This window comes from Sylvia atricapilla, chromosome 5 (genome assembly GCF_009819655.1).
Source record: "Sylvia atricapilla isolate bSylAtr1 chromosome 5, bSylAtr1.pri, whole genome shotgun sequence".
Lineage (NCBI taxonomy): Eukaryota > Metazoa > Chordata > Aves > Passeriformes > Sylviidae > Sylvia > Sylvia atricapilla.
In genome coordinates this window covers 17,071,857-17,094,562 of record NC_089144.1, presented here as the reverse complement: position 1 = coordinate 17,094,562, position 22,706 = coordinate 17,071,857, and the positions used below count along the sequence as shown (strand labels likewise).

At 45.1% G+C, this 22,706-nt stretch overlaps 1 protein-coding gene across 3 annotated transcripts in view; it reads right to left on the bottom strand.

Moving 5' to 3' along the window:
- The window catches only part of FRMD4A (FERM domain containing 4A), a 210,677-nt gene that overhangs the window by 104,984 nt on the left and 82,987 nt on the right, over window positions 1-22,706 (bottom strand). For all 3 annotated transcript variants that reach the window (XM_066318802.1, XM_066318801.1, XM_066318804.1), the window contains exon 2: window positions 21,791-21,856. In XM_066318802.1, the coding sequence (XP_066174899.1) occupies window positions 21,791-21,856 (66 nt within the window). The remainder of the gene's footprint in view (window positions 1-21,790; window positions 21,857-22,706) is intronic.

Here is a 22,706-nt window from a genome sequence, read left to right as displayed (position 1 = left end):
GCTGCCTCGGGAATGTGGGGGGTGGTGACAGAGTGCCACTGACGTTTTTTCTTGGAAAGTCAACACCCGCAAGTTGTGGCAATTACGATTTATTAGGGTCAGAGAGAAATAGGCAAAAAAAAAAAAAAAAAAATCCCGAGTTTTCTAAAAAAATCTGTTTGGTAAAAGGATTAGAAACACCCTACTGACAAGTTGCCTCAGAAATATCTACAGATAGCTGCATTTCTGGGTTCAGCTGATACCTGACACTCCATATCTTAAGTCAGAAGGCATTGCTGATACTCTCTAATTCCCCTACATATAAGCAGTGGGAATCTGCTTAAATAATTTTGCAGTCACAGAAAGCAAGAAGTATGAGCAGGCCAAGTCTGCGTGGCAAATTCATGTCAAAACCAAAATGAGAAGCAGTTGGTGGGATGAAAACGACACTTTTGGGTCTCTAGCATCCCTCCTCCCTTTCTTGTCTGATGCAGAGGCAGCTGCACTTTTCCCCCATTCAGAAGGGGTCTGTGTCAATGCCTAGTGACCCCATTCCTCTCTGTTGCCATCTGTATCATCCCGCGTCTCCAGCAGAGTTTTCAGGTGACTGCATCCATAGAAGCCAGCCAGCTGCAACTGGTACTGGGACAGGAAATCTGCTCCATGCTTAGATCTTCCTCTCATCCACCAAAAAAGCCTCAGCATTTCCCTCTTCCCTCCCATAGCCTTCTGCCCACTCCATCCCTTCGCTGTCTCCACTGGGAATAGCTAATGTCTCCATCTACATTTAAGAATGAGCCTGGCTAATGTGCTGAGGATGGCAGAAGGAAAAGCCCAGGCCCTGGTTCTGATCACATATTTTTTGTCCATAGACCAGATGTACATGGAGGTTTGGTGCCTTACTGTACTACATCCCACATGAGAATCTGCCTCTCTGTCTCCTGTAGGGCTGGGGAGAGGGAAATAATGCTGTGCCTGGCATTCAAACTGATGTCCCAATCTGCCTTGACTACATGGGGTGCCATCAGGAGCAGCACACTGTAAGGTATTTCTTCCTGGGATGTCCCAAGAGTCTGCATCTCTGAGCTGTGCAGTCTGGATGGGAAAGGCTTGATGCATATCCCCTTCATGGAGCATCTGTGCCAGGTCCTGTGTCTGCCAGTGTACCTCCTGTATGCCAGAGCACTGATCTGTGCATGCACAAGCACAGGATTTCCAGAGGAAAGTGGTCAAAATCCTCACATATCCCCCCCCGGGACATCTTTCTGAGCATAGGAAAGATTCATGAAGGGTAACCTCATTTGAGGACTCAAACTATCCTTGAGTCCTTTACAACTGAACTGTGGTCAGGAGCATGAACTGAGTGAGAAGATCTCAACCACAGAAACAAACCTGGATAGGAAGGGAAAGCAGAATTCTTTTTTGGAGGGATTTGATGGAAAATGTGGAATTCCTTATGCTGTCTGATGTAAAAATGGCTTTTGTAGCACCGCCAAAGTCACTGCCAGCTCATCTAATCAGCTATGAAAACATCACCGAAGCAAGTTAAAAAGTTGCCTCAAGTCAATTTGCACATGCAACTTTCATTATTCTTTATTTAACTTTCTAGATTTGCTTTTGGATTATTGCAAGAAACAGATCCTTCCTCTATTATCTTTCTCTGAGTTTCTCCCAAATCCTAACACAACATCAAATCTGGTTTGACCTTTACAAGACACTCCTGAAGACAATCTTGGTTGGCTGCTTGCTTCACTGTCTGCTTACTCCAGCAAATACTGTGTTTTCAGGAGGCTACTCTTAACTCCATGAAAAATTTTATGGTATCATCAGGAGCTGCATGCTGTGGGTTAATACAATTTTAATGAAAATACAGCCCAAATTTGACAGTTTTGACTTTTTTTTTTTTTAATTTTCAGGGAATTTAGAGCAAGCTTATGAGGCACTAACTCAGAAGGACTGGTGCAATAAAAAGGTATTCACTTATGTGAACTCAAACAATCAACTTTCAAGCAAATTCAGTTCCTTTAGAGCAGAAGAAAAGCCATTCCCATCTATGATGATCAGATTCACAAGCTCTTTAAATCATCCTCAATGTCTTGAACCTATTAGTGATCTATTCAGTAGCTTCATATCTCCTCATGCATGAAGCATCTATGAAATTTATACATATAAATGAGAAAAATATGGATGATAGATAAGCAGAGCAGAAGGAAAATACCCCCACACAAGAGGACTTTGCACTGGCTTAGGGCCATCAGTTTTATACAAGCAGTGGAGGGAAGCATCTGTGCTTTAAAGCAAACCACAACTTTCAAGGTCATGATGGCTTCAGCTTCTCCCACTCCACCTGGTCTCCAGGTCACTGGGGCTGGGTATATTTGGCACTTGGATCTCCATAGTTTAGCAGCACTGGCTATATCAGCACCAGTTACCAAAGAAGGCCATAGCAAATCATGGGTAACCAGGCAACCCTTTCTTCTTTCCCTCATCCTTGCGAAGAATCCGAAAACTCTCATTTTTCAACACAAAGGCATTTAACCTGTGGGAGATGCCCCTGCAACAGAGATGGATTTCACTGTCATTATCTGTAATCAATTTAAGCAAGCAATGATATTACGGAGGCTAAACATGTCTCTTGGTTTTATCATAGAACTGGAGGCTCAGATTTTTCACCTTCCTTTTGCGTGTAACATGCCGCAGTGACAAATACAGAGGCTAGATGAGATGGAGCTCTCCAACTGGAGATTGGTGCTAAATTAATACAAACTGAAGCAGCTCAAGATGAGAATTGCACATGCTGGGGAGTTAAGAGGGTTTGTGTGCTCAGTTTTGGTTCAAACCCTTGTCTTAATGCAAAGAAAAAAAGATACAGATATGGCATTCTGTGCAGCAGTCTGAGTTGGAAGTGAGGTGGCCTACTTTAAGAAGGTATGTGACAAATTTATTCAGATAATCAGCATTGTAAATGTTTGGCTTAAAGTATTTTGGGTCTTCATGAGTACTTGCCTTTCATTTTCTGGAGATGTGTACAATTTTGAAACACGGTAGTCAACTGCTGCAAGAAAGTCAATTGTGTTTTAAATCACCTGACTGTATCACATGTGGCAAATCAAACTTTGAACATGGAGCGAGCTTTAGAGCCAGCTTTCTGGGCAGGAATCCATTTCACACTCAGCTGACAATGGGGCTTGATAAGCGCTCGGCCAGTGTGAATAACCAGCTGCCTTCTATATATATTTTGATTTGGTAGTGTCTGTTGAAGTTTTATATCACTGAGAGATTGTTGGTATTCTTTTAAAGCATTAAACCTACCTTGACAAGGTCAACAACAATTTCTACAGAGGTCAGCATTTTTATTTTGAAATATTTGATCATAATTCTATCAAACATTAAAGAAAGAGTTTGGCTAGGGCACATAATGAAATTGGACAGCTCACACAATCCATTTATCTTTTCGACTGTAAACCTCTGAAGCGCTCTAGTTCATCCAGTTTCAAATCAACTGTAGAAATGTCCATCTCCCTTCATGCAGCCTACAGAAATTGGTGCTTGGAAATGCTCTTGATCTGTTATTGCTGATGTGGAAAAGGAAAAATAATTTCCCAAGACATACTAGCTTAGCTGCATTTTTATGTTCTGTTTGCTTTTTAAAAATCTCTCCTGAATAAGGATGTTTATTTCCATCCTCACTCAAAGTCATTTCTTCATCGCTGAAAATATTTAATAAGCTAAGTGAATGCTTATTTTTGTAGCACATTTTCTAAACACATTAAAATCATTTATTTAAAAAACCGTCTGTTAGCAAACCTAATGTTAATAAAAATAAATAAAGTCAGTAATAGTGCTAGGTCGGATGCATAGGATTAAGTCATCCTGTTCTATTTTATACACTAACTGTGAGTGCAGGGAAATGAATTAAACTTAACAAGAGTTACATCCTCATATGCTGAGACTGGGGAAGGTGAATTCCTGCAGAAGTATAGTGGGTGCATGGGCTTTTGTGCATTCATCCTCTCTATCTGTACTCATACTTAGGGATGTAGTCAGAAGAGCTGACTCCACCAACAGATTCTCCATATGTACAGCAATGTTGGATTTCCCTCCCCTAAGGAACATAGAAGTTGAAGCACATTGGTATTCCTGGATGCTCTCATCAGTTTAATTATCTGTGCATATTGCACAGTTGCTATATTAAGAACATACCACAATGTTTTGAAGCTTCTGGCTTAACACACTCAAATGTAAATCATGCTATGGAAATACCACACATCAGACAGACAGTTCTTCCCCTGGGAAGGTCAGGAGAGAGAGACTGAACTTCACTTGCCAGATGTTGGTTACATTGCTCATTGCCTGATGGCAAAGCTCAGATGTTATGAAGAGTCAAGTGGTCAGGGAAAGAGAAAAATGGGATAGCTAAGGAAGCTGCTTTAACCTTGAAGTCAAGTAAAAGTGTGATGCATTGTGTAGGTCCAGCTCCCAAGGCACAGGAAATCAGTGCTGCCCCACTTACTTCCTCCCTGGTAGTCTGGCTTCCTGTGCCTGAGTGTGGTCCCCAAGCTCACCTGAGTGGTGGCTGGGACTGGTCCCTGACTCTGCTTGGCCATGGGGCAGGGTCTGATACACATTGTCCTGTAAGGGTCCCTCCACTCTGGGTGAGCACCCAGGAGGAGACTTTGCTTCTTGAGTCAGCAGAAGATGCAAGATATAACCAAGGATTAGGTTTTTTAGATTTTAGAATTGTGGTTATGTCAGAGGGAATGGAAAAAATCAACAAGTTTTCATCTGCAGAAACACAGAAATTCGCCCTGCCTTCAGCACCTCTGCAGTCTTCCCTACTGAGTCTGTACATTCAGAGCCTATATATGAAGTCAACTTCAGTGTGTGTCCCTAAGAAGCAAAGCTTTCCATGTCCAGCATGCCTTGGGACACAGCAAGGAAGCTGTCTGGATCCTCTGGTCTGGTCCCCTCTGTCACAGCAGTCACCACACATCCAGTACTTGTCCATGTCAATAGCAGAAAGACAGGGAGACACTTCAAGGAGCAGATCAAGGTTCAACAGGGAAACCTTGGGCATAAGCAAGTTCTGTCTCTACTTCTAGATGGATCATCCTGGTGCACATCAGGACAGTTAGGAGCCTAAATGGGTTCTACCAGTCCCTCCTCCTCCCAGCTCTGCTCTAATGCCTTGTAGGCAACCCTGAAGGTGAATGGGAAGGGGACAAGCATGCTGGGCTTTGTTTCCTGACTCCAGGCTCACCCATGTCACACTGTAACCCCCATAAATAAAGGAGGAGGCAATGGAGAAAAATGATAATTGGCCACAACTCAAAAGAAAAGAAAGTAAAGTAATACTTGCTCACCACAGGAATTACTGTGAGAAAAAGAAAGGCTTATTTCCCCTGATATTTGTAAAAAGAAGTGTTGGTAATAAACCAGTTCCATTATAAAGGAGGAGGGTGAAATGAATGACCAAATGAAACAGTGAGTGTCTTTTATTAAAACAAAACAAAACAAAACAAAACAAAACAAAACAAACCTTTTTTTTTTCTGCAAAGAAAGAATAAAGAAATGAGACAGAGTGGGTTAGAAGAGAATTCATGAAGGGCAGAAACTGTTAGTGATAAACAGCTACTAGGAAAATAACTGGAAAATGTAAGTGCATACAAATGTGGGTGATGACCCACGTACTGGGGCAATAGTAGAATTAGTCAATGAATGTAATGAGCCATGAAAGGAGAAGCTTGGAGACTACAGAGTATTGAGGAAATTTTTCTAAGCAGGAGGGGTAAAAAGCAAATAAAGGCAGCCTGGCTTATGAAAAGGAGTGATACTTGCCCTGTGGATGGGGAAATGTCCAAGTGTGCCATGCAGTGGCATGGCATAGGGAGTTGCTGGGCACAGGCTGAGCTTCCTTGACAATGTCCAGAAAATGTTTTTCTGGGTCTTACCCTCACTGCAAAGTGAGATGGAAATGATCAGACAACTGTATCTGTTCCTGCTTTCATTAAACCTGATATGGAAAGTGGGCAGGAGCAGATCCCATAGAAGTAGTGTGGGCAAAGGATACCAGAGAGGCTGTTCCTAGTAAATGGCATTGAGTGACAAAGTCTCATAAGCTGGGCCAGCCTGGAGATCAGTCATGCTGCTGGCAGGTGCTGGAAGCACAAAGATCTCCAGAAAATGATGCTGGAGGTCTTGATGGCCTCTGGCAACTGAAGGTGTCAATGCTGACTGGCCAGCAGTCACACTGCCTGTGTGACAGATCTCTCTCATCTCTCTCTCCCTCCTCATATCCTACCAAGTGGCTCTGGGCCAACCCCAAAACTTGTTCTATGGCAAGGACTAAATGACTTTATCATTTCTAATGCTGAAGGGCTGCAGTTTTGGAAAGATTTGCAGTTCATACATGAGGCTGATGAGAATAATTGCACTTAATGTGATTTCTGAAAAACTGAGGAAGGTCAATTTGGGCAGGGAAAAGGCTTTGTCATTCTCATAATAAAACAGGAGAGATGTTTCACTTGTAGTAGGGAATTAGCTTTGACTTTTCAGGGACTCAAGTGGCCCAGGGTCAAAATTCTCTCTTCCTTCACAGACGCTTCCACAACGGTGTGGTAGTTTTTATCCCATGCACTGGGAGCATACCATGGACTCAGTGGATGTCTGCCTCTGGTAAACATTCTGAGTTCCATTATTTAAACAGTGGGAGCTGCATTTCTATTGGTTTTCCTTTCCATATAGCTTAAACAGTCGTAGACTAAGTGAAAGCTTTGGAAACTGGGTAGCTATCATCTGAATATATCCCCACAATTCATTCAGGCTTTGGTATTAACCAGGACCATTCAGCCAAACTCTGATTTGGCATCAGGAGAAAAAGAAGGTCTCAGCCCATCCTTTTTTCCTCATGTGTCTGGGCAGCTGTGCAAAAGCACAGCTGAGTGCAGCTTAGGAGATCCTTGCAACACAGGAAACACCTGTATAGACTGCTGGTCTCTGTGCCATCAGCTGCTAAGTGGGAATAAGCCCCAGCACCATTAAATCACAACAAAATATGTCCTTTTTCACCAAGGATATAGCCTCCTATTGAATGGAATTCAGTAGGAAAACCTTTATTTCTACATATTCCTCTGCCAAAATTAATTCTTCTGTAAACAGAGCTTCAAGGGCAGCTCCTTGGTTACTTCAGTGTTTGGACTTGAGCTAGATCATTGAGGACTATGGGAAAGATCCTATGTATTTAGAAAGACAATGTTCCATTCCACTTGCCATAGGGATCAGGAAAACATTTGCCTGCCTGTCTGCTCTCCCAGGAAGCTCTGATGATGCGACTGCAGTTTGTCCAATGAAAAAGATGCCAGAATCTCTTTGAAGAGAAAAGAAACTCAATGGCAAATATATTTCACCCTGCAGTGTCTGAATCCACAGAGGAACTCTTGCTGGTAGGAAAAGTTATAAAAAAAGAGAGGAGAAATCCCAGAAAAGGCAGAATTCTCAAACACAGTCTCACACAGAAAGTGGTTATATGAGTGCAAAGAAATATGTTATATTCTTATAGTGTAAACCACTGCTGCTCAGTGGAGATTCATCCATCAATACCAGAAGAGAAGCTGGCCTATGGTTCTTTGCTGGTTTGCCAGACTTTTATAAATGCACAAGAATGCCAAGTCTGTAATGTCTAAAAGTGAATTTATTTAACAATGAACTCTTTGAAAAGAGAGTCCCAGATGTGTAATTAATAATGAATCAGTGATGTGAAATCTGATCCAAAGCCTACTGAAGCTGATAGACAGACTCTGACTTCAAGGAGTTCTGGATAAGGCTCTCATTAGGCAAAAGGAAAAAAAAATTAAAAGCTGAGCCAGCTAGTTGGTTAAAAAAATATTATAGTTTGGATTCTGTGCTAAACAGAGACATACAATAATCTGTACTGCACATAAATCCCTTCTCTGCTGACAGGGGACTCACACATTTCTGTGTCTGAAGCTGAACTTGAAATCTAGGAGATAAAATAAAATAAAAAGAAGCTGTGAGAGAGAGTCCCGAAAGGAAAACCTCCAGCGGTTTGAACCACAGCTCATTTCCTCTTGGCATGGATGGGGAGGTAGCTGTCAGATATGTGTCATCTGGAGGCAGCAGATGCTGCTGCTCCCTGCGTGCGAGGCCGTGCTCGTCCCCCCGCCCGCTCCAGCCTGAGCACCCACCTCTGCTGGCTCTCCCTCAGCTCCACAGCACGGGGATTATCAGCCTGGAATTCCTGCCAAGCCCAGCGGAGCGTGGTGTCCAAAGGGGGGGTGCAGCTTGTCTTCCATCAGTGCAACTTAATTCAATTTGTCAGGGCTGCAGACGGTTTGGGTGAGCCTGATGCCATCACCACCATCCCGGCACTGGCCCAATTGGGCACTGTGAGATGGGGCTCTGGCAGCCTCTGGTTTTCATTTGCCTTTCAGTATGACTCTAATGGGGAGGTGGAGATGTTTGCTGATGAACAATTTCATCATTCCATATCTTTTAAGGGACACATAAAGTGCACATATTAAGTCATCCCCTTGAGTCAAATATTTTTAAGTACAGTAACACAGCTCATTTTTAAGTAATCAAATAATAATTAAAAATAATCGCCTCCCATTTCTGCTGAAGAACGAATGCATCTACATTGAATTTGCTTCTTTAATAGCAAAGTGTAACTCAATCTAAATGTAAATTCCTGGAGAATCTGCTATCTAATTCTCATTATTTCCACTTGCTTAATGCAATTAGAAACATCTGTCACTGATCAACTGTCCACACAGTGAAAACAAATAATAATTCATGCTCTCTGCCTCCATAGTGTTTTTCAGGGAATGGACTGCTTTAGAACCAGTCACTAGACCCCAAGAGCTAGAGCTGTGCAAAATGCTTGTGACAAGCTCTGAATGACAGCAAATGTGCCTGACCGTCAGTGTCTGTGTAGCTCAGCGACATTTGCTGAATAATTCAATAAATTCCCAGATACATATAAAAGTCACCATCCTGCCTTCTAGAAATATTTGGCTCTGGGATACCCATTCTCAGGAATATATGATGTGCTGCCCCCCATAAGGGGACAGCACACCCCCTTATCCCAAAGCCTGGACCCAACATCATGATGGAGCACGCAGATGCAGCTTTGGTTGCTGAAGAAGAATCAAAGGGCCTGTGAAAGGGACATGAGTGCAGCGAGGAAAGACAATGGAGTTACTGGAGCTTATCCCAGCCCCTGTCTGTGTTTCCAGTGTATGTGCCTGAGACAAGAGTGGGAGGAAACAGCAGAGTGAGAAGCCATCAGAAATGGGCATTCAGTCCCCATGAGATGAACCAGGTCAGGAGCATGAATGCTGCTTCCTTGTCTTTAAAACACATTAGTACAGATAAACTCTCTGGTTGCTCAAAAGACAATAAAAATGAAAAGAGCAGATGAAATTTAGAAGAACTGAACATCATCAAATAGGCTTGTTCATCCCTGCCCACTAGAGATAGGGATGAAAAAGGAGTAAAGGCAGAGTCCAAGTGGAAAGGCATTCTATTCAGGCATCTACTGCTGAAATGTCCTCAAAAGACAGAACAAAATTAATTCAAAAACTAGTCTTTCTAGTAATCAAGAAATTCCACAAGCCAATGCCACAGCCAAACAGCCTTTTTGCCTTTGAGCTGCTGAGCAGCTGGAAGCTCATCCCATGCAATGGTGTGGCTGCCACATGGGGCTGATGCATGGATGCTGTGATAAAAACAACAAACTAACCAATAAAACAACAAACCAATAAACATCAGAGGCACTGGGGAAACAGGAGCAATGGCCTTGCCAACATCACCCTGTGGGTCAGAACAACTCTATGCATTAAGTGGTCATCCTGGCTTCAAAGTGAGGAGGGGAAATGAGGTGAAAATGGCTTGGCTGGTTTGGCTTAATTTATTCTTGAATAGGGCAGATGCAAATCTCTTTAGTTCATTCCATTTCCAGGAGACAAGAGTAACTCAGAGATATTACAAGATCCACTCTGACAAGCTGAAGTCTCTAGGACTGTCTGGGCTGCCAAACAAGGAGGTCTGGGATGAGCTGGAAGTTGTTGGCCTGTTCATGATCTCGTCAGGTTGCATTTAGTCACCATGGCACCTCCTGCTCCACCTCCCCTGATTCCTCCATCCTGCACTGTAACCAGAGGGTTATACACCCAGCAGTGAGCCAGTTGTACCTCTGCAGCTTGGCAGTTTGATCCTAGTGGCCCAAAATGTACCTGTGCCTGTGTGAGGGTGAGGGGATGCCTGTGCGACTCAGTCTGTGTTATTCCAGGGGATGAAGAGGATGGTGGCTCCCAAAGGCAGATGGGACAGGGGACCAGGCTGCAGTGTCTGCTGCCTGCTTGCACAGGAGGGCACAGGAGGCACTTGTTCTGCTAATGGGGATGCTGAAAACTGGCAGCACATAGGAGAGGAGATTCCTCACCAGGATAAAGATAAGTCACTAAACCAAAATCTGTACTATTAATCAATTTTCTCAAAGATAAAAACCTTCTAGAGCTGGCATGTTTTGCTGGCTTCACCTCCAAGCTTCTGTTTTGACCTGCTACCAAGATAGCTTCAAAGTCAGAACAGAGACTGAAGCTTCCTCCCAAGGCAGATTTAGAATTGTGCTTCTTCCTCCCCAAATATGGGCAGTTTCCCAGCAAAGGTAATAACAGGAAAGTTTTTGTTCAAATATAATTGTAATGAGCCTTGTCTGAGTGCAGAGAGATGGGAAAGTAAAAGATATCCTATCTGTATTAACAACCTCTCATCCAAGAGGTCAGAGCAGGAATGCAAGAGGAGAATGGGTACATCTTGTTGCTTATGATGAGCCAGTGCAGGGTTTTTTAAAGCGTGACCCAATTATAAGCCAAGAGCCATCTCCTCTGTCCTGAAAATTAGAAAAGCTGATGGTTTTTCTGATGATATCCAGTATTATGGCCGACACAAGGGCCACAGGCAGCCTTTCTGTGCTCACAGTGACTGCCTCACTCCTCCTCCAGGCACCCAACTCATGGCTGTGCTGCTGTCAGCAAGATACTGGGGAGGAGGGGAACACACGGAAATAATCCACCAGAGACAGACAAATCCGTTTCGACTTCACAGAGCCCAAAGCTTCCCCATATGTAGGCACTTCTTCAAAATAAAGATAGAAAGGGCCAATGAGCCACACACTGGGAATATGGCAAGGGTTGGAGATTTGCTCTATCACTTGAGGACGACATTTTGCATCATTTCCAGAGAGAATGGTCCTAAAAAACACATTCCAGGACAAAAGTAGAGGGAATGGATTGGGACTGTAGAGGGAGAGGTGGGGTAAGCAGGGCTGGGGAACACTCAGGTCTCCTTCAGGAAGGGCAGCATGCCTGTGCTGCCCATTCCAAGCCTCCTGCCCCTTTGTGTGGTTGCAGGTGTATCCTTTCCCTCCTGTGCCACAGGTAGTGGGCTGAACTAGCCTCAGCTTTGCTGGTAGCACCATGGTGCCAGACTCAGCTCCTCTTTGCTTTGCTCAGTGTTATTGCCAGATGTGATGCTCAAACCTGTGTCTGTGCAAGTGCATGTGAGCTGCTCTAAACCACCTGGCCTGAATCCATTGCTGCAGACAATTTGTTCCCACCTGACACCATGCAGCCATGGCCAGCTGCTGCTTTGGGTTACCTGCAGCAAGGGAAAGGAAATAATTTCCCAGTGAGAAAGTTCAGACCCTTTTTATCCATGTGCAATGCCCCTGAGCCCAGGAGCCCCACTCATGGCTAAAGCTTTCACTGTGTCATGCTAAAGGGATTGCCTTTTGGTTGAAAGTTGAGATCTTTTGTCTAAGTTGCATCCACTGAGGCTGAAAAGGAAAGGGTATAGAAACCAATTTTCTATAAGCTGAGTAATGCAGCTTAGACAATCAAGCTGCTCGCCCATTCACTATCATCCTAGTATTAGTACTACACAGGCTGATGGCAGCAATAAGGGGAAATGTTCCATCCTGAAATGCTAGCCCCAATTGGAAATGCACCTTTTTTACCTTTGCACAAAAGCAAATCTGCTATGCTGCCTCGTTCATCATTTCTCCTGAGCCACACTCCTCTAGATTGTTCAATATCTCCTGGAATCATCTCCGGTACATCTGTTATTATTTTTGAAAATTGCTTGCTCAGACCATGCTATAAAAAAACAATTTTCTATTTCCACTGTCTTCCAGGAGGCAGCTTCTATCCTGTGCCACATTAAGCACTTTCTCAGCTGAATTTACTACTTGAGTTTCTTGTCCAGACAGGTGGACATGAAAGGAGGAGCTGGAGCCAGAACAGGACTGATACAACCACACACAACCACACACAATGTGAACACCTGTGAGAGTGCTGATTGCAGAGAGTCTCCTTGCAGTTGAGGAGAGAAAGGGGCACAACTCATTTCAGATGGTCCCTCTTAGGCTGAGCTCAGCTGTGCCCTACAAGTGCCCTCTTCCCTCTACCACCTCTAAAAGCATGGCTCAGGGACTGACACCCACAATGTTTGTGCCTTAGGTTAAAAGAGGTGAATCTCACCACTGCCTGCTGTGAAACACATCAGACAAGCCAGGGCTGGAGGTGAGGGATGGGATGTAGCATCAACACAAGGGCCACTCCACCATAAAGGAGCAGCAGCAGAGAGCAGGAGGAGCTCTGTGAATTTCAGCCTCATCATCCAGCTGCTAAACCTAATTTACTTCCACTGTTGAGCTTGTTGGTGCCTCACAGCCGAGCAGATCCTGCAGTTGCTCCTGGGTGGGGGAAGCAAGGCTGGAGGACCTTGGCTTGTCCATGGCTGGAGCAGCATCTCGTGGGACACAATGAGATATTTCACAGCCACTCTTGGACACTGGCATGTTGGTCCAGGCTGAACAAAAGCTCCACTGAAGCCACGGAGCAGCTGAGCCTGGCAGAAACAGTAGTGAATTTTTGAATTTCTCCCAAGTAACTGTGAGTGAGATGTTTTCTCTGTAATGGACCCATTAGATTCTGGATGTGCCATGATTGATGTACGTGGTGGGAGGTCAGCAGGATAATTAAAATTGCTGATGCTCTGCAAAACTTCAGGAGTTACCTCACAGGAAAGGAAATAGCTTTCTTCCTTCATCAGATGTTTTAGTGGGATTTCATCACCGACTCCCTTTTTAATTTTTTACAAAATTACTTTCTGTAATTTTGAAAAGTTACAGGTGTGCTCAAAATTAAGGGTTTTTGACAAATTTTAGCATAAGAGCTGCAAAAAATACTGAATATCTTTGCCCCCATTTAACCAGCTGTAAAGAACATCCAGCTCTCAGCATATGCAGTATGAATAAACATGTGTCTTCAGCTTATCTCTCTCCTGACAGCTCCTGGATAGCTCCCCAGCCTGTATTAGTTTAAATGCAATTTATTCTGGAAGACTGATAATAGGGGTATTGATTACGCAGGCCTTTGGAAATCACACCCTCATTTCACTCTGTGGAGGGCAATGATTGCCATTCCCAGTTCATTTTCTTATGAGGCTGTTAGTACTTTGCTGGGGGAGTCTTTCCCCTGAGGCTCCTCACGTGGCACCTGGCAGACGTGCAGGGTTCAGTTACAGGGGTCCCAGGGCACACGGGGAAACCAGCTCTCAGTGTTGTCCAGAAGCCATCAGGCAGCTCAGAATGAGGGGAATGTACAGCACTGCTGTACTAGGGAAGCATCCCCCCACCCCCCCTCCAATTAACTTCCTCAAGACACAGAGGTACCTCTGCTCTCAGCAAGGTCAGTCCTGACCCAGCGCATTCTCAGGGGACACTTTGGTCCCAGCAGCTATTGCCCCCTGCCTCCACCTGTCCTAGCTTCTGTTGATGCTCCTCTCATGCCTATGCTGAGGAGCAAATCTGGGCTGGCTGAACTATCCCTGCTGGGTTTTATTAATTTCCAGTCTTGCCTTTCCCAGACACAGCTTTGCTTTCTCTAGAGCTGCTTGACCAGATTGACCTTTGGTGCACAGCAGATCCCCTTGGAGGCTCTCCATGTTCCCTGTCTGTTTGGGCTCGCTGCTGATCCCCGCCTGCAGCTGTGCACCCTACTTGACCTCTTCAAATCCTGCTCCCTGTGACCCTCCCTGATGTGCACGACCTGCCAGCTTGCTCTGCACAGCCTGCCTTGCTGGAATGTTCTGCTCTGGCAGCTCCATCCCTTGAGTGCTGTCTATAGCACAGAGGCTGTGTCCATTCTCATCCACGGTGAGCTCCGGGGAGCCTGGAGCACCCAGCACACCTGGGAACTGCTGAGCCTGGACCAGCACCAGTCTGGTGTTCTCAATGGAACCAAGCCAGGGTGCACACCAGAGGCTCTCCACCCCTAGTTTCTGAGCACGGCTCAGGATTTCCCTCCGAGATGCCAGTTCTGCCTCCTGTCCTAAATCTTTTCTGCCCTCATAATCAAGGGCAACCTTGAGATTATCTGCTTTGCCACCTTCACCCTGCCTGAGATCCCTCTGGCTCTTAAGCTGGACTCCCCAGGTCTGCATATCAAATTTCTTTATTTTCTGCACTTGTTCTCTTCTATTTCCATTTCCCAGCAAACACTCTCCCCTCCAGGCTTGACTTTTGTGGACTTCAGGGTTCACTGGAATCTAAGCTGAGAACTGAACCCCCGAGATAAAGCTCTCAGTCTGACACCTGAAGTTCTGTAAGCCATGGATGGCAGTGGTGGATGCTTTATGAGAAAATTAGAGAGTCTGCAGAGCAGTTTAACAGAGGCACGCCTTGGAGGCTGGAAGGATGGATTTGGGAGCACACCTGGCTCTCCTGGTCCATTCTTCATTTATCCATTTACCTGGTCTAAGACAACATCTAGGTATTGTACAGCAACTGTGTCTGCAGGAAGTGTACTGACTGGAAATGCTCCCAGCATCACAGTCCCAACACGATATTCACCCTGGAGCAATGCTAATTTTTTTTTTTTTTGTAAACAGACAACTTTTCAGCAGAAGAGCTCCTGGCTCATAGTTCACTGGTTGCTTAGTGAGAACACAGACACGAATTGCCAATCTGATGTCCTTTTTGGTAGAGCAATCTCTCCTTCATATCTCCCCATTCCATGGTGACCAAGCACAGCCCTATTTTGCAGTTTGCAGCTGTGCTCAAAATAATCAGAAGTTCCAAAGAGAAACCTGGGAGGCACAAGATAAGTCTTTCCTGTCAAGAGAGTGGCTTCACACTCCTCATCTGCCCTGAGCACAGGCTGTGAAGGGGCAATTGTGTGCTTTGTCCCGGTGACATAAATTTCACTTCAGACACTGCTTGGCAGGATCTTTTTGAGTTGATCCAAAGCTTTGGAAAACCATAATTTTTTAATGCCAAAGATGTTAAAACATCCCCTTTGCAATTTTGCAAATACTCGCTGAGCTGGACTACAGTCTCACTCTTGCTATAGTAAATCAGGGTTTGTTTCTGAAAGAAACTAGAGTCCTAACACTGCAATTTGGAAAAATAAAGCCTCCTTTCTAGAAGGCATATTTGAGCCCCCTTCAGCTCAAACTCATTTTAAATTATGATCCAAATTCAATGTTTTCACATTTTCTCACTGTGAGGGACTGGGCCCTGCCAGAGTCCTAGTAGAAAACTCCACTCAGATTCAGCCTGGTCACCAGTTATTTGCCTGCTCTACAGAAAACATACTATTTTGTTTTGGAGAGGAGCAACACACCACCCCACAACCTTCAGAGCACTCAGAGGACAGTTATCAAGTCTTATCTGAGCCCTTGTACAAAGTCGAAGGAACATTTTTCTGCTGCTTCACTGCAGGCATGGAGAGGCTGGGTGGGAAGACAGGATACAGGGATCCCTCCTCAGGCACTCACCAAGGGCATCACTGAGCCCATTCCAGCTCTTCATACCCAGTAGGACATGCCCTATAGACAGCTCCAAGAATATATTCACTGGGCTGCTCCTGCAAGGGTGTAGGGAGGGCCTGAGCTCGCTGTCAGCTCAGGACTGGCTGCCACTGCCTTCCACAGGGATGGTTAAAAATGCCCTTGGAGCAGAGCCTGGTGCTCTGCAGGGACTGGAGCTGCCTCTCCCACATGGCAAGGACAGCTACTGGCACCCAAACATCTCCATTTATGGTCAGGGCCGTACAGCTGCATTTCTGCATCAGCCCTGGAGCTGATGTTTCCAAAAGTATCCCCAGTTTTGGCAGTGGAGCGGGGCTGGACCCCATTCTTCTGCAATTATTGTGGCTTCCCCGGGGAGACTGAGGCTGTCCTGGGGCTTGTTTATCCCACACTGAGGATGGGAGACATTGCTGGTCCTCATGCAAAGCCTGTATCCAGAGTTAGGCAGCTTCTCTCGATGTATGCAGGTGCCAGTCTCAGCTCCACCTAAAGAGGAACCTTGGCAGTTTTCCCACCATGCCAGCCCAGGTAACCACCCTGCTCATTGGCATAGAGAAGTGAGGAAGTAGGAAAACATGGGTGAAACCCCATGGATCGCAATTTCTTAATCACGAGCAGTACTGAAAATACTGCAAAAACTGTAACAGATTCCTGGGAGGAGAGCGGACTGTTTTATTTCTCCCTCCAGCCATAATTAGTGAACCTATTGCTCTCAAAAGGTGCCACTGCTTCCTCAGGACAGTGAGCCTCAGTCTGGTGACAGTGAGGGCTGATCCCAGAGGAATGAGGGACACCTGTATGCTCCAAACTGAGCATCTCCACTGGGATAGCCACACTGGTGACAGCCATCCATGTGGCAGTGAGTCAGCAGCCCACAGGGCACTTTGCCAGCCCGGTGCTGGCTCACAGCTCCAGTGTTTCCCAGTCTGGCTTGGAGGCGTCTCTTGAGGATGAGATGCTGCACCATGGCAGGCACAATGCAAACAAATCCTGGGCTCCTGAAAGAGTCCTCACTCTCTCAAAGCAGAGCTGGTTTTGGGCAAGGCAAAAAGGGATGTTCAGTGCATCCCGTTAATTTTGGCTGTGCATGTGCACATATCACTGCTAATGTGTTTCTGGATGCACTTACATGGCAGCTGGGTGACAGAAAAACTGCAAGAAGAGTTACTCAGAAAGTGTCAATATGGACATATAGGTGGGTTAACCACCAAAATACCTATGGGTTGTGCTGACCTCCCTGTCTCTCCCTGGCTCTTCCAAGCCAGGCTCAGTGCTTCCTGGGAAGAAGGTTAGAAACAAATTGCCCAGTTATTTTCTGCAATCAAACCGCAGGGCTTTCAGACCCCACAGACAGCACTGCTACGAGCCTCAGATGGGCTCCATTTCTGCAATAGCTCCTCCAGAGAGAAAGAATTAGGAGGCTTAACACTTTTGGATGACAGTTGCCTGAGCTGCTGTCAGATAACAGGCACAGTCAGCCAGTGCAGGAGCCAGGATCAAGCCAGGCTGCCTGATTCAGCCATCCCAGAAAAAAAGCCATGTTTATAAAACCCACATGAAAAGGAACGAATTGCCAATTACACAAAAGTCTTTAAATAAAGCAACACAAACCTTTCATGTGCAGCAGACAAATGATACACGGTCACTGGGAAATAATATAACAGATAGGGAGGCTGTGAGTGGGGAATGGAGGAAATCCATTTTCCAGAAGTAGGAAAATGGACTCGCTCGCTGAAAAAGATTAGCTGGATAAAGCCAAACACTTTAAAAAAAAAGGACTTTGCTAGAAACTAAACATGCATCAAAAAGAAACAGGAAAAACCCCCAGACTGTAAGATCCAAGGAGCCACACTCAGCTCCTGCTCAGAAAGAAAAAACTGTCAAAAAACCATGCTGTGTAAACTTGCCACACACCCCAGATCTTCAACAGGCATTTATCAAATGAAACACACACCAAATGCAACTCTTCTGCCTAATCCCAAGTCAAACAGCCTTTGAGTTTCAAACCCTCAGGAAGAGATTTCCATATGATCCTCCTCTGTCTCTGTTTATGATTAGCCCTTCTAAATTTCAGCATTTATCTGACAAAACACATTGGGGAGGGTTTTCTTTTATCCACAAAGCCTATGTTTCTGCTTTTCCTTAGCTGCTGCTGCACCACTCTGCAGCTGCTTGACTTGGGAGGACAAGACTTCAGTCAAGACCTTTTGTCTGAGTAAAGCCAGCATCTCTTTCCTGATGATGGTAACCCCAAGCCCTTGCATTATGTGCCAACACTGAAGCAAGCCAATATTCACAGAAGGGATTATAAATGCTGCCTCTGAGCCAAAATTTCACTTTTGGGGTACAGTAATGCAAATAAAACCTATGTGCCTGGTGGGTCTCACTGGCAATAGCTGTGTGGCCTGTCAGAACAGGTTTTGCAGTTCTGGTAGGGAATTTGTGGTGTTTGAAACATTTCAGTCTGGCCTGGCAGAGGTGTCACACTGAGCCACTGCTGACTGCTGCAAGCAGAAGCACAAATCCACTCCCTGTCCTCCTGCAGCCCGGGGTATGGTCCTCATTACCCACCAATTGATATGTTTCAAATGACATGTGCATAAACCCCTTAGTCTGATCACAGCTAATTCACAGACAGAAAGAGAGTATATTTGCTTAATATGCTGCTTTTTGCAAACACCCTGATTGTTCCCAGATGCATCTGGTTTTGCCCAGCAGCACTTCAGGAAAGATAGCAAGTAATTTCAGCTCCCCAGAATCACTGGCCAAAGCTGTTTCAAGATGCTCCAGGAGCCCTCCTGCATCCCTTTGAGGGAGCTGTACTCAATCAGACCCAGCTTCTTCTGATGGTTTTTATCTACACCAAAAAGGAGTACCCCAAAGACCATCAGAGGGCTGGAGCACGATCCCATGAAGAAAGGAGGAGAGATCTGGGGTTGTTTCACCTGGAAAAGAGAAGGCTTCAGGGAGACCCCACTGTAGCCTTCCAGTACTTCAAGGAATTTTATTAAAAAGAGGGAAAGTTACTTTTTCCGTGGGCAGATAGAGATGGGAAAAGGGGGCACTGTTTTAAACAAACAAGCAAAAAAAAAAAAAAAAAAAAAAAAAAGGATGGATTTAGACTAGGTTTTAGGAAGAAATTCTTTACTCAGAAAGAAATTCTTACTTTTACTTTAGTTCTAGTGAAAGGTAGAATGGGAGAGGGAGTGAACCTAGATGGTCTTCAAGTTCCCTTCCAACCCAAACCTTTATGTGATTCTGTCATTCTATGAAAATACAGGAGCAGGATCCCTGAACCCTTCTCCAGGCAGAGCACCTGATATCACACACAAGCACTGAAAGGTGATGTAAAGCAAGATCCAGGTTAGGCTGTTATTTCACCTGTGATGAGAAATCAAGTTTACTGATTACCAGTGCTCTTTCCTAAACTTTCATAGGAGTGGAAAAGCTTCCAAGAAAGGTTGAGGTTGGTGAAAAGGAGGAAATTTCACATAAGAATTTAAGAGACTGAATCTTGAGAAATTCAAGCTAATGCAGGTCTAGGTATTGAGATCCAACAATAAGCTATAGAGGAACCTCTTTCATGATAAAACCCAGCAAACCTGCCCTCTGTTCCAGCCCATGGCAAGACACCCACAGAAAAGCACAGCTTTGAAGTGACAGCCAGAAGCTTGGGCTTGGATGAACATTTTATTTACAGCTTCTAGTTCAATTCAGCTACAAGATAAGGTAACACTAATAAAAACAACGGTGCTCAGAGCTTACAAAACAACTTTTATCTGAAATCTCATGATAAGATACAAACAATGTGGGTCAGCTGGTGAGATTTCCCCTAGCAAAGTGCATGTTGCTCCCAGAGGGAGCCCAGTCCACTGGGACAAAGAGCTGCTCATCTTGGTAAGCTCAGCCCACTCCTGCTGAGTGGAGCAGCTCCAGGACCACCCCAACGCTGGTGGCTTTGCCTGTGCATTACAGGCAGGCAAACCAAAGCGTGGTACCCATGTCTGCAGAGAGTATCAATACTGGAGACATACTCAAGTCCAAAACATCCACTTTCCTCTTCATCTGCTCCACCTGAAAGTGATTTCGCCCTGACTAGAAGCTACCTAACAGCACTGTCATTAAGCCAGAAAAGCATCTGAGATGACTCAGTGGAAATTCCTGTACACCTTTGGGCAAGGAGGTACTCAGAGATCTGAGAACTGCATGCAACAGAGGTTACTGCTTTTTCTGGGCATGAATTTTTCATCATCACCCTCCTGGCTTCCCCCATTCACACATTACTTTGAAACAGCAAAACGATTTGTTGTACTAATAAAATTCAACCACGGGTCACTTGCAAACTAGTTAGTGTGATTTACAGAGCAATTTGCTTCCTATATTGATTACAAGGAATTCCATTGAAGGTGTGATCAAACACTTAAAAAAACATAATACCACGTGACACCATTTCTGCTCCCTTGGAAGTGGACACATCTTCCCATACCAGCCTCCTTGGCTGTCATTTCCTGTGGTTTTTTAGTGTCATTGATCAAACCCCAAATAAGTAGGTTGGCCAGGGCAGCTCACATAGATTTCCTGCAGTATATTTTAAGCTGTGATTATTAATATACTGAGCAGTGCTTTAGCAGAGCTCTTCTCCAATAATCCATTTTAATTTTTAATTGAACTAAGAAAAATCAGAAAAGGCATTTAGATGGAATAGGAAGCCAAGTGCTGTGTCCTTGTGATGAAGGTGACTAAACTTCCCCCCAGCCAGCTGCAAAGCATCAGAGAACTTGGTGCAGCCTATGCAGAGACCATTGGTATGGTGTTGTGTATTAATTAGTCATCCTGATTTAGCTGTTCTTGTTCCACCACTGGCCTGACTTATGGTTATCCAGGCACTCTTTGAACACAGTGTGTGTCAGGGGCAGCTGAGGGATTTCACCTCCTAGATGACTATGTACTTAAGAAACAGTACCCATTAACAGTTTTGTAATGATACTTTTAAGTAACTTTCCAGAAAGTGAGGTTGAATGTGCTTCCGGCGATTCAAGTCCCCTTCAGCCGTCCCCATTCAGGTTTGCTGGTGCTGGGGAGGATCCTGCCCCACCTCCCATCTTATCAGCTGTAGGCAGGGCATTTGGGTGCTATGGGAAGTTTCATTTCCTGCTGCTTTAGCTGCCTGTGGAAGCCTTTGTAAAAGGAAAGACATTCTTCTAATTCTTGTTATTAACCCATTGGGGATCTCTCAGACAGGAGCCAAAATTGTCAGGAAAGTGTAGGATGCTCCAGCTTTTACCAGCCCATCCTTACCAGACTATCATTGTTTCCAGTCTTCCTTCTTTTTTTTCAAAAGTAAAAACTATAGCAGATGGAACATGGACTAATTTTAATACATATTTGTGTTTGACACATGAACCTACAAGAAATGCCTGCCTGTGGCATTACCACCACAGCATCTTCTGCTGCCAACCATGTGCCCAGTACAGGTGGGAGCATGGGCACAGTCCCCTCTGCTGTGGAGCTCAGTACTGAAACCTAGCAATTTAGGATGATAAGCAGAGAAGCTGGAGGTATTTTAGGCAGATGCAATGCATTTCTCATAGCTAAGCACTGCCTCAAAAACATGGTTAAGAGATATAATAACAGTGTCAAAAATGACCAGAGGTGCTTTTCTATCTCATTGGTAGGGACTGGGACAGTTTTGGCACAGAATAAAGTAAAAATATGTCTTGAATTAGTCCTTCTCACAGATATGCCTCTGCAGATCCTTCCCAGGCAGCACTACTGCAGCTTCCCTGAGCTCTGCAGGCAATCACAGTGTGAAGCTGCTGAGAAAATCAGCTGAAAACCCTTTCCCCTCCGCCCCCCCACCCTGGTGAAAAACAGTGGCTGTAGCAAACTATCAAATGATGAAAAGTGCAGTTCCTACCTGAACAAGGAGCTCCAGCTTCCTGTCATCAAGGAGGTGCACTTGGCATCTGCGACCCTCTGTCATCTGCAAGAGAGGAGAGAAACGTGTGTCAGGGTGCTTGGTGTTACAGCTCAGCACGTGGCTGCTGGCCTCCCCCAGCACAAGTTGGAGCCTTTCATTCGATGCAGTCCATTTGGTTTGTGTTTACTTATTTCTTTGTAAATTAATCCCCCTTCTTTTGGCACCAGGGTAAAGAAAAGGCTGGAAGGAGAAAAAGAAAAGCCACCCTGGTAGCTGTCATGGAGCAGTGTCTGGTGCCTGCTTGGCTGCAGCTGCCAGGAGGAGGGTGTTCCAGTGTGTACAATGGGGGCAGGGGGTGGTTTGCAGCTCAGGGGCCCTGATGCTTCATGCTGAAGCTCCAGCTCTGCAGCTGGCTTGGCTGGCAGAGGAGATATCCAAGCAAGTTTCCCCAAACCCCTCAAGAGCAGTGATCCAGCCATGCCACAGGTACTGTGGAGCCAGGCTCCTCCCTGGGCTGTGCTGATGCTGCTCCCTGGAGTGACATCAGGTGCTTGTTTGGCTCTGAATCCTGAAATGGGCTTGTCCTACTCGGAGTATCCTATTTAAGATGTACCACGGGAGTCACTTGTGACATCACTGTACTGGTCTAAATGTGCTTCCACACCAGCAGTTTATTCCAACAGCTTACAACTAATATCAATAAAACTATAATGTGTGCAAGACTTACATGATATTTCCAAGGTCCATAGATTGGGATCCTAAGAAATAAATGAGCTGTGGTCTGAGGGAATTCCTCCACAGTTCATCAAGCCCTCTCTGTCATAGAGCACCGTGAGCGAGGGGCAACATTGCTTTGCAGAGTTACAGATCCCAGCTCAGTCCCACAAAGCCCTTCAGAGACAGGCACAATCCC